This window comes from Bubalus bubalis, chromosome 24, assembly GCF_019923935.1.
Source record: "Bubalus bubalis isolate 160015118507 breed Murrah chromosome 24, NDDB_SH_1, whole genome shotgun sequence".
NCBI lineage: Eukaryota > Metazoa > Chordata > Mammalia > Artiodactyla > Bovidae > Bubalus > Bubalus bubalis.
In genome coordinates, this window is record NC_059180.1 from 20,325,416 (window position 1) to 20,337,615 (window position 12,200).

The 12,200-nt window shown below is 43.0% G+C and overlaps 1 protein-coding gene across 1 annotated transcript in view; it reads right to left on the reverse strand.

Annotated features, from left to right (window-relative positions):
• Positions 1–9,948, reverse strand: part of CACNG3 (calcium voltage-gated channel auxiliary subunit gamma 3) — a 98,799-nt gene extending 88,851 nt beyond the window's left edge. The window contains exon 1 of the mRNA XM_006071160.3: positions 8,776–9,948. Coding sequence (XP_006071222.1) covers positions 8,776–8,986 — 211 coding nt within the window. The 5' untranslated portion in view covers positions 8,987–9,948. The remainder of the gene's footprint in view (positions 1–8,775) is intronic.
• Positions 9,949–12,200: the final 2,252 nt, after the last annotated feature.

Genomic DNA, 12,200 nt, shown 5'->3' on the forward strand with positions numbered 1-12,200 from the left:
AAAATTTCTTCATAGCCGCCAGAACACAGGTTACCAAAGTTTTCTTCTCTTGCCAGCTCCAACAGATATTTTTCCTTACATACCTTGGCAGGGGCTGTCTTCCTTAGATACCATTAGAGAGGGGAAGATCTCATTGACTTTCTTTCAAACTTTTCATGGCTCAGAAAGAGGACAAGGACTGCCTGGGCAAAGAACTAAATGAGAGTTCTTCAGGAAAGAAGAGAGGACAGAATACCTGAATACCTGATCAGATGAACAGTCTATGATAAAGGCAACGTAGTACCAGGAAAAAAGAAAGAAATTTGACACTCTTGGGAATACAAAGGGTACTTCTCGAAATAAATTGTTATTGTAGATTCCTACATATCTCTGCAGTGAGGTGTAGCAGGGATTGGCAAACTACTTTTTCTTAAGGGGCCGGACAGTAAATATTTTAGGCTCTGCAGGCCAAGCAGCAAAATTGAGGATACTATATAGGTATTAACATAACAGGAAAGAAAACAAATTTCCATAATTTAAAAATATACAACACTAAGAGTTATATAATGCTGAAATTTGAATTTCTTATCATTTTTATGTATTGTGAAATATTTGGGGATATTGTTTAATTTTTTCTGCCATTTGAAAATGTACAAAATAGTCTTAGCTTTTGGATTGCACAAAAATAAACCATGGGCCAAATCTGACCCACTGGCTGCAGTTTCCCAACTCCTGAAATATAATTATGTATCATAGTACCTACATAGTACATCACTGAGTTTTCAACTTTTAGAATTTTAGAGACAAAGCGTGATGACATATTTCCTATTTATTGATAAGTCTCAACTAAGTGGCATATAATGAGGCAACTGTTTTATTTTGGCTTTCAACTGTGTTATGTCCAATCCCTCATTTTCTTAGTGATATTTTGGGCAGATTTTATACCTTTCCAGCCACTGTTGGTTGTTAAAACTTGCAACTGCATACCTGGTTGCAAGCTATTTCCCTACTCTTCCCTCTTTCATTTGGGAGTAAATTCGGTATGCTGTGGCCAAGAACAGGAAGGAAAAAAGGCCAAAATGCCACTTCATTTAGTGGGTGGATTTGCAAAGCATTACTGTTCATTGCTACTGTTCCTCCAGCTAACACTGATGGTCAGATTCTCCGCACGCAGGAGTCAACACAGTGACTTCCCATCAGAAGCATGTGCATTGGTTACTGGAGGCCCTGTGGACCTTCCACTGCAACTTCCTTCCCTGATGTGAGATACCTGAGTCTGGTCAGTCTTTGCCATCCCACCTTGGCTCCCATCACTGGCAGTGCATAGCCCTATGCTGCTGGACCTGCAGTTGCCCCATACAGAACCCTTATGCTTTTAAAGGTCCGCCTCCCTTTGGATAGACTCAGTTCTGGATCAACAGGTGTGGTTTGGGGAGTGGCGCATGGACTGACTCTTAATCTCTGCTTGACCCCTTGGCCAGGCAGCCCTGTGCAGGGCCACGGACTGCAGGGCAATCTTCCTGAATATCATGTAGCCCTGTCTAGGGTCTACTTACCTAACTGGCTATTCTCTTGGGTGGGATGTGGACAAAATGGCATAAGCTCTCAGGTATCCACCATAGATCCACTCAACTCATAAGACCTCTCCCTTCCGAACAGGCCACCCCACTGCCATTCTCTCTCTCAGCCCTGCTCTTGTCTTCTGACTTCCTTGCTAAAATATGCACATGAACAGATGCGCAGTTGTGCTGCCTCAGCTAGTATCCAATCCAGGAATGAGATGCCAGCTGCCCTCAGGCTTTATGAATGATTCTTCTTGGAAGCCACAGGTAACTCATTGGGGAACTAAAAGTATTGAAGGAAGGGTAGTAGTGTAAGAAAGCAAAATCATTTGTCTTAGAAAATGCATCTTGTCTAAAACGCATGAATCAAGGACTACTAGTCAACATATTATTTAGAGGCATGAAGGACATAAGACATAAATTAAGAACTAAGAAAGAAACAGGTGAAAGTGCTTGCTACTTTCGCTTCCTTGTTGTACAGATAAAGAAACTCATGCTCAGAGGGTTGGAAATCTCTGAAGTTGTATAGCCAGAAAATGGCAGGATTCAGGTAAGAAACCAGCTCTACCTGACCCCAAAGCCCCTGCTATTATCTAATATTCTTTGGGATCTTCCATAAATTATTAAAGGCCCATTTGTTTCTATATTGAAAAATGGGCTCTCGGCAGGGTCATAGAATGAGGGGGGAAAAATCAATCTTGGAATTTTCGTAGGCTTCTTTTCAATCTCAGAAACATTGGTTTTATTGGGAATACTTTCACATGTTAGGGTAGAATGTTCAATTGTTAAAAACATAATTCTCCTAAAATACACAGTGAGCTTATGTCAAATTTTATTTAATTCATCAGTGAAGGGAACCAGCAGAATGACAAAGCTGGCTCAAAGGAAGATGTTATGTTTTTTTTTTAGATGAAAAAAACTGAAATAATATTGTTAAGTTATATATAAAACTGACTAATGTCCTAGGGAATGGGCAAATTGTCCACAACATTTGGAGTTATCTCCTCTAATGAACAGAAACTATTTGTACCTCCACTGAATAAAAAGATAAATGTTCTTCTTCCCAAGTTTTCTACAAGTAAACATTTAACTATACAGCTAGGCCTGAATCTATAATGAAAGCTAAGTCAAACAAAGGTACATTTCCAGAGAATTAGATGACCACTTAAGTAAGCTTGTCAGACACTACCCTGTGATATTAAACATTAAAAGGGCATACCCATCTTTTTGCCTGATTTCTTGTTGTTGTTGCTTTTCTCCATATGTGCTGGTAACTCACACTAATCATCCACGCTACTAGCCCACATTGATCACCCAGCCTCGGATTGCAGGTCACTTGCCTTTATTCTAATCCAGAGATAACATCTCAAATGATGAAGCAAAAAGTATATCTGGGCTATCAACTTTCTCAGATGGGTAGAATGCTACAGTCAGAAGGTAGAAGTCTGGATTTGAGGTAGAAAAAAGAGCAATTCTTTCCATCGAGAATGGCATAGCTAAGAGTGAGATCCAAAAATATTTAACACTCAGTAGGACATAAGATGAGCCAATTAGAACTGATGCTTCTGTAGGCCTGGAACACGATCCTGATGGCCCTGCTGGGCCAGGTTTTTACTTTTTACTTGGTGGATCTAACGGATGTTTGAGAGGTTCGAGGAAGGGCTAGTGGTGGGGCTTTGGTGAGGACTGGTTTTATTGGGGATACTTTCACATGTTGGAGTATACTGTTCAAATTGTCAAAAACATAATTCTCTTAAAATACACAGAGAGCTCATGTAAAATTTTATTGAATTCATCAGTAAGGGGAACCAACAGATACTATTTATCAACAGATAAGGAAGTATTTCCATGTTTTAACATCTAGTATGGCTATATAAACATCTTCTGGCTGAATGTCAGTCATGCTCACACCTCAGCCTCTGCCACTTCCCCAAATCCTAACCTGCCCCCAAACACAGTCATGGTCAGTATCTCCCATCCTGCCTTAAGCCTCCATCCCATTTCTCTCTTTTGTCTGCCTCTTGGATTTTGAGATCAAGGAAGAAAAGTGGAGAGAAAGGAACAGGAAGGTCAGGAGTGGGAAAGAGAGTTCGGACGCATTCTGCACCCACATTTAAGGGGAGGTGCAGCATTAATCTAGGGCAGAGGAGAAGAAGGGACTACTTGGTACTGTTCCTAAGTTCTAGGGATATAGTAGTGCCCCCCGTAGACAAGAATCTCCACCTTATGGAGTTTATATTCTACTGGGGAGCAGATAGGAGATGTGAAAATTGTAAATTAGTATAGGTTAAAGCACCTAGAATTGGGCTTGGTACATAGGAAGTACTCATGTCCTTCTCCCATGTCTGTCCTCAACCACATCTTTGAAGCTTCCCCGAAGGCTTCTGAACACATAAATAAAGCTGGAACCCCATCTGGCTGAAAAAGTCAACCATCTGGAGATTTGGAAATATGGGGGAACTTCTAATGACCGGCTAATTTTTTTTCCAGTTTTTCAGCCAGATGTTTGATATCATCCAGGCCCATCTGTAGCAGAAACATCAGTTTCTTGAACTTCTTTTTCATAATTTTAAGTTCCCCCTTCTAAAATCCGAAGTGTTTTTTTTTTCTTAGTAGCAACTTTTTAATGAGTTGAAAAAGTGATAATTCACTTAATGAAGGACAACTTCATTAAGGAAAATATCAGAAATTAGGATTTAAAGGGCCTTTTAGATCATTTTCAGGGCTCAAAAGGCAACCCACAGGTCAAATTCAGCCATAAAGTGAGCTTGGTTTGGCTGGCACTGTGTGTTTAAAAAGTTAAGCCAGTTGCCCACATTTTAAAAGTCAGACGATTCAACATCTGGCTTTTTAAAATTTGGAGCATTGGGCCAAGTTTGGGATCCATTTTCCCAGAGTGAAAATCAACTCAAGCCACATAGCAATTGTTCCCAGTTGGCCACAGTCCCCACCACTCTCTGTTGCCACCACACTGAAACCAAGTTTCAGTTACTGGATATCTTCTCATGGGCTTCCCAGGTGGCACTAGTGGTAAAGAACCCGACTCCCAGTGCAGGAGACATAAGAGACACGGGTTCAATCCCTGGGTCGGGAAGATCCCCTGGAGAAGGAAATGGCAACCTGCTGCAGTATTCTTGCCTGGAGAATCCCATGGACGGCTCATATGCACTGTTACTCCTCTTCTCACAACAAGATAACTGAGCTAAGAGGACTGTGAAATACTTGCTTCACACTTTACATTACTTGCCTAGTCCACAGGGATGTTTGGATTTGTTTCTTCCTAATCTTACCTGATGGAGAAGGAAATGGCAACCCACTCCAGTACTCTTGCCTGGAAAGTCCCATGGACAGAGGAGCCTGGTAGGCTAGAGTCCATGGGGTCGCAAAGAGTTGGACATGACTGAGCTACTTTACTTACTTACTAATCTTACCTGAAGCTCTCTCTTTAGAACTGGGTGAACTAAGTTCCAAAGGAGGAAATAACATACACAATTTACATATACAATTGCTGCGTGTACTAACATACACAACTGCTAGAGATAGGAATGTGATTAGCACCTGGTAGCATCCTTCCTACTAGGCCAGTGGTCTTTCTGTTATCTAAACACATCCCTTTGATTATATCTACAACTTCAAGAGGTTTCGTAATGAGAGAATCACATACTGAACATGTTCTCATTCAAATTCACATGTCGCCATTGAAAGCGCACAGCAGGTCGGGGCACTGACTGCCTTGTGAATGCCTAGCGTGCTTTCCAGCTAATGAGTCAGGCATTTGTTCTGGCTTCTCAGTGTGGGTGTCTCTACATAGGTCGATTGGTTTTTCATTCAAACAGTGTCCTTTACTGCCTCTGAGTTTTTGCCTGTCTGGTGGCTCCTACACCCCTGCAGATGCTGCACAAGCATGGTGGGATCTGGGGCTTCTGAATGGAAAAACCCATGTGTTTGGGTTCTCTCACAGGCTTATATTTGTACCAGTAGCAACTTATCCTCTGGAGCATGAATTAATGTTCTCTAGCAAGGGCTAGGTGGAGCCACATGGCTTAGGTGCAATAGTGTCTGCTGAGTTTAGGTATGAGACCTTGGGCAAGTTCTATAACTTCTCCAGGCCTCAGTTTTCTCATCTGTAAAATGAGGCTAATACTTATACCCACCACCCTGACAGCCTTTGAAGATGAAAGAGTTAATTTTTCAAAGTTCTTAGCACAATCCTAGCACATAATAAGTGCTAAATATGTATGATGTTCTGCTGAGTTACAGAAAGGAAAACTGGAAACATCTCTTCTCTCACTTGAGAGATGTGATCCTTCTTAACACACATGGTTATTCCCAGACCCATTGTAAATACTCAATGTGGTTTGGCATTAACATATATTGCTTGGAAGACTTTCAGAAAATTAAGATTCCAAGTGACCTACCGCAGACCCATGGAGGCCAAGAACCTAGTTGTGGGGCCTTATTATCTACTTTTTAAAGCTCTCTATGTGATTCTGATGACTAGTTAAATCGGGAAACAATTAATGTAGTTATCTTATACTTGAATATTTTTGGTAGTAGACAACTCATAACCTCTGAAAGCTTCTTATGACATATTGGAGAGTTACTTATACTGAGGTAAAACTTGTTTTCCTCTAGCTCCTAATTCTATCCTCTTGAGACCACATAGAACATTTTGAGTCTCTTTTCCATATGACAGCCCTTCAGATATTTGCAGACAGCTGTCATGTCCCTCTGGAGCATTCTCTCCTTGTACGAAATAGCCACATTCTCTCATGACTCTTAAAAAAGTATGGATGCCCTCTCCCACCTAGTTATCTTTTGACACTTAAAGGGCCAGTAAAATGAAGATGCTGAGGCTTTGGAAGAGAAGAGATTATGGAGCAGGAGATGGCTGTACACCTTCATTCCAGCAGAAGATGGATGCTGCCTACTGCATCCGTGCATAAAGCAGATGCTCCTGCAAATTCCTTGAACACTTGATATGTTCATTGCATGAAGGAAAACCTTAGCTTCAGATTTCAGCTAGGCCTATTTTGGTGTTGATTATATGGGTGAGCACATAGCTAAAATTTCATTGTGATTCATTAAAGTTTGTGCAGCTCACTGTATTAATACTTCAAAAATGTAAAAAATAAAATACCTGGGTCACATTGCAAGGAGACTGCAAGAAAATTTTCTTAGAAGAATTCACCTGACCAAGAACATATCTTAGAATAATCCAATTTCTTCTTGATTCAAATCCTCACTTCTCCCACTAAGCCCACAGAATGCCTGGGTGGGGTTCCAATTCCTTGTACAAACTGTGGGTGTAGGACATGATGTTGGAGAAAAGTGAAACCATCAGTTGAGAAATTCTTAACAAGGCTTCAGGAATTTTAGGACCTAATGAGGGAGGCCCAAACTGGGGTTTAATTGTGTATTCCCAGATTTACATCAAAGAGGCAGAAAATTTGGAAATAAATGAAACATGGTCCACCTATATGCCATTTTTGGCTTGGAAGCCACCTCAGATTTTTTTATGTCATCCTTAGAATCACATAGACACCAAAACATCCACCAAATTTCAGCTTTATAAAGATGGCTCAATTCCTTATTGTTAACATCGGAAAGAGAATTATGGCATTTCCCTAAGGTAAATGACTTCACCATATCTGACCACAAATAATCACAGATATCAGATTTTTGTTAAAGTTTAGGAAAGAATTTCTGTCAGTACATTGGCTATAATAAGACCCTGGATAGTGCTAATTCATGAACACCTATCCCAAATTAATCATCTACCAGATTAATATGCTCAGGGTTGGATAGGTAAATGTCTTAGCCAAGGTCACATAGATAGTTTGCAGCATTACCAAGGTCTTCAGCCAGCAAGTGCAGTAATCCTGTTGCATTTAAAGTCATCCTTTCCTACCTGGGCTTCCCACCAGTTGCAAATTTGTGGTGGAGACAGAATCAACTCTAGTAGTGCTACAATCAGGAGAGCAGTTGTTCAGAGTGTCAGATCATGGGAGGAAGGCCAGGGAATGATGCAATATTATACTAGCAAGTGATGTCATAGCACGATTTCCTAAGCAATTTACGTAAATGCAACTTCTCAAGAAGCCCTGACAAATGCCAACCAGTGGGAATGCAGGCATGGAGAACCAATGGCAGGTAGGGAAGGAAAGCACACAGGAAACACAGATTTCCTTGCTCATCACTATGACAAGCTTCACAGATTCCTCAGAAGCCTGAAAAAACTCCCTTCTGCCCCTCTAATCCAGTTCCTTCCCCTCAGGCACACAGTCTCTAAAGAGCTTTGATTTCCTTCTCTATTTTTTGATTTATTCCTACTGACATCCAGGCATTGCCCAATGATGCTGAGAGTGACTTCTGGTGTTCTGAAGGCAAGTTTATAGCGAGACAGGCTTGACATTCTAAAATTAGTTTGTCCTCTTCATTGTAATTTAGAATGAATCTTCGATTTTTTGAATGAGAAGTGGTATTCTGTGATTCTTGAGAATCAGTCTTATGCAAATGTCATAGAAATATATGTTGGCTTTGCAAATGCTTTAGGGAAGAAGACAGGTGGACACTAAATACCTAGACCTCAGTTTTGTTTTGATCCCAAATGGAGAAATATGTATTAATGTTTTCATAAAATGTGTGTGTGTGTGTGTGTGCATGTAGAGGTTCATATAGGTTAGTCTGGAACTGATTGGCAATGGAAGTTCATGAAAATATCTAGTTAGACCAAACTCAGAAGTTAAACTGATAAGACTATGTTGTGAAATCAGGAAATAGCTGAGAGTATGCCAGGCTAGGTCATAATCAATCTATCTCTCCCCCTGCCGCTTTCCCTTCCTTCCCTTCCTCTCTTGTCACCTCTTCCCCCACTGAAATGCAATTTAAGCAGAGCCAGAGACCCCATCTGAAGCCAGAGATCAAAGCAAAGTAGTTCACAATATGCCTGGGGATCTTAGATTTGAAGACTTTTCTCAACTGCAGAAGCTTCCCGGAGAGCCACAAAATCTCATCTCATGAAGCTCATACCAAAAACAACGAACAAGACCCAACCCTTCATCCCACACTGCATTAGTCTTTCTTGGAACAGTCTGGACATCTGCAAATTCTTGGCAATAATTCGAACTATCCTCTTTCCCCATCACTGCCTCTGTCTCCCCAACCACACACTGGAATAGCAAAAAATCAGAAACTGGATTGTTTGGGGCCATTGAGAGGAATTAGTAAATACCTTCTAGGCAGCAGGTCCTCCACAGCCCGGAATGGGTCATTACTTCTTCATTCTTCCTGCTGGTTTCATTATCACTTGTAGATTTAGTCCTGCACACACCTCTGGAATATAACCAGTAGTCCGTGCCCACTGCAATGGTCATTAAACTAAAAGCTGCGAAGGCTCCCACAGTAGTGATCAACATCTGGACTCCTCTGTCACACATCCTCATAATTCTTCATGGTACTCTGGACGGCTGGGCGTTGGAGAGGGAGATTCAATGCCAGAGGGGGAAAATCACTCTGCAGCTGGGTAACCTAGGACAGGCTATTCCAAAAATTCGGGTCTCCTTTTGTCGGCATCCACAGGGACTTTGGGAAAGCTGGGTTTTCCTGTCTGGAGCTCTCTCCAGTTCCCTGGGTCGCCTATGGCCCTCGGAAGGGTGCAGGCTCCAGGGGGTTGGTCCACATCACTGCTGCCTTCTGAGGGTCCCTGGTTTCCTTTCATTCCTCGGGAGCTTGGTAAGGATGAGGGTCCGTGCAGGGCATGGCTCTGGAGCCTGGAGCTGCCAGCTCAATCTGAGATGCGCCTGGCTCCTCACAGCCCTGGGAGACTCAAGGCAAAGAAATCGAGAGAGGACTATGTGTGTGTGTGTGTGTGTGTGTGCGTGCGTGCGTGTGTGTGCGAGCGCGTGTGCTGGGGGTGAGGGCGGATGGCAAAAAATAGCACTGCTGGGAGGCGAGTCGCTGAGAAGAGTGTTCATTGCTTCCCCAGCCTCCCAGGAAAGCTCACCGCCTGCTCCCGACACCCCCGCTCAAACTGGAGAAAAGACAGTCCTGGGGCGGGGGCCGAGAGGTTTCATCGGAGGGCAAAGGTCCGCGGTGCTGAAGGGACAGCTCCCCGCCTGTTGCCCCGCCTCCGCCTTCCTAACGACCAGGCTTTAGGTCCGTGGTGCTGAAGGGACAGCTCCTCTGCTGCTGCTGCAACCCCGCCTTCCTAACGCCCGGGCGAGAGACCTGGGATACCGACGGGTGGGTCTTCCTCCCGCCCCTCCGAGGCCAGCCCACCTGCTCTTCTCAACCTAGTCAACCCACGCTCCGCGCAAAGTTTCGGGAGCCCAGGGCAGTCAGCGCCCCAGCTCCTCAGGCGCGCTGCAGCACGACCCGGTTCCCCCGCTCCCCGCTCCCGGAAGGGTTAAGGAAAGGGGAAGGGGAAAGGAGCCTGCAGCGCACTCTGGCGCTCTCTCAGCTCCCACCCGACGCGGCATTTCCCCCACCACCAATGAGCCAGGCAAGTTTGCCTTTTGCTGCGGGCACCGCTGGAGCCCATTGGGGAAGACCGAGTCTTCTTAAAGGGACCGGCGACTCGGGGCAACGGTTCTATGGCTCACTTGGGCAGGCAAAAAGTGTTGTCACAGGAACATCTGTGTATAGTCTGTCTCAATTTGGTTCCCCAGAAAAGAAACCAATATGTCTACCCTCCTTTCTCTGGAGCTCTGGTTTACAACGGAGACAACGTGCTCAGATCAGACCCGGAACTGTTCATATACATATGATCATATATTCCTAAAAGACAGAAGGAGCCAGAAGTATGCAGATTCTATTATGCACATATTAGGGATTTGGGCCCATGGAGTGTGAGATATTGATCTCCGAACACACATATATTTTAACAACCATACATTTTGCGGATGGTGGTGGTGATGGAGTCAAGGTGGGAGAGTCGCTGAAAATGTCAGATTCTCTTCAAAGGCCCCTTGGATGATCATTTGTTAACATCCACACAAGTTAGACAGGAAGCAAGTGAAGTTAGGTCTGCTTTCCTTGTTAGTCCTAAAGTGCAAATGTTGGTGCACACCTGAAAGCTAGTGAGACTCTTCCTTGGAAATAGTCATTGTTGCAAGTGTTAGTTGCTCAGTCGTGTCCAACTCTTTGCTATCCCATGCACCCAGCCTGGCAGGCTCCTCTGTCCATGGAATTCTCCAGACAAGAATACTGGAGTAGGTAGTTATTCACTTCGCCTGGGGATCTTCCCGACCCAGGGATCGAACCTGGGTCTCCTGCATTGCAGGCAGATTCTTTACCATCTGAACCACCAAGGATCAGCATTTAATTCAAATAGCTTTTTATCACCATGTGTTCTGGCATATACTTGAGCATGCCAAGTAAACTAAGTCCACAGAATGCCCTCATTATTTCTATTCTGTGGCACGATGAGACAGAGACCCAGAGGTCGGGTGTTTGGAATCGAGGCTGCTTGGGTTGTTTCTGCAGTCCCTGAGATGTGTTCATAACCAGCTGTCATATTTGAATGTTATTTAACTGGACAAAAAGATAATGGTAGGTAATCGCAGACACATACAGTCCCCTGGTGACATTTCTGGCTCTCTGTCTGAGAGCTTCTATCCAGAAGACCGAATAGCAACAATTCATGGAAGAGTTCCCAAATGCAGCTCACGATTTCTTGGTGACTCTGCTACTTTGTTTGTATGCTTTTGGTCTTAAATTCACTTAAACATTTGGCTCTTGGTGTTAGATATACCTGCACATGCATGTGTAGATTTGAATACATAGTAGTCATCACGTGATTGTGTTTAGATGTTTACTTGTGCTGTGTCCAATTTAGCTATGAGTGCTGAATGCCTGGGAATTTGTTGTAGAAGTAAAGCAGATATGTATATATATATATATATACATTTATATATATACATTTATATATATATGTATATATGTGTATGACAGTACCTGCTTACAGTGTTATAAGCCTATTTGCTGCAAATGCATAGCTATATGCATTTGTGGGTGTACATGCCTAAGTATAGGTGTAGTGTAGGTTTATGCCCCTACATAGACTTACTTGCATATGCATGTATCGTGGATCACAAACACTGATTGGTAGGCAGGAAGTAGAAATACTGAAAGCTTGCCACATAACCAAAATAGGACAGATAAACTTGGGGCCAAGACCACAGCTAGTCATATCTCAGAAGAAAGATAGGAGGTAATGGGGGGAAATGTACCAAGCTTTCTATAAGTTATTTATTGTTTTTCCTTTCCTGAAATGAAATTTGCTTCTCAATAAAGCTTCCTTAAAAAAAAAAAAAAAAAAGGAAAAAGCCCTATGTAGGATGGAGGTGAAGCTGGTCTTCCCTGAAAAGAGTTGCTAGATTAGTGAAATTTCCCTTCCCCATCTCAAAAACTTAAATAATATGAAATAACTAATAATGACCAAAGCAACTACTCCAGGATCTGTTTTCGCCCTTCCTCTGATAGGAGTGAGAGAAGTCTTTTCTTAAAGCAGGATCACGTGATTGGAAGGTCAATGGGCTTTGGGAGAGTGTGCTCCAATCAATCCATTCACCAAACTCACAGTAAAACAACAGCAGCCCTCTCTCTACCTCCGTGGTCTGTAATAGAAGCCCAGACACGCAAGGTATGGCTCCCAGA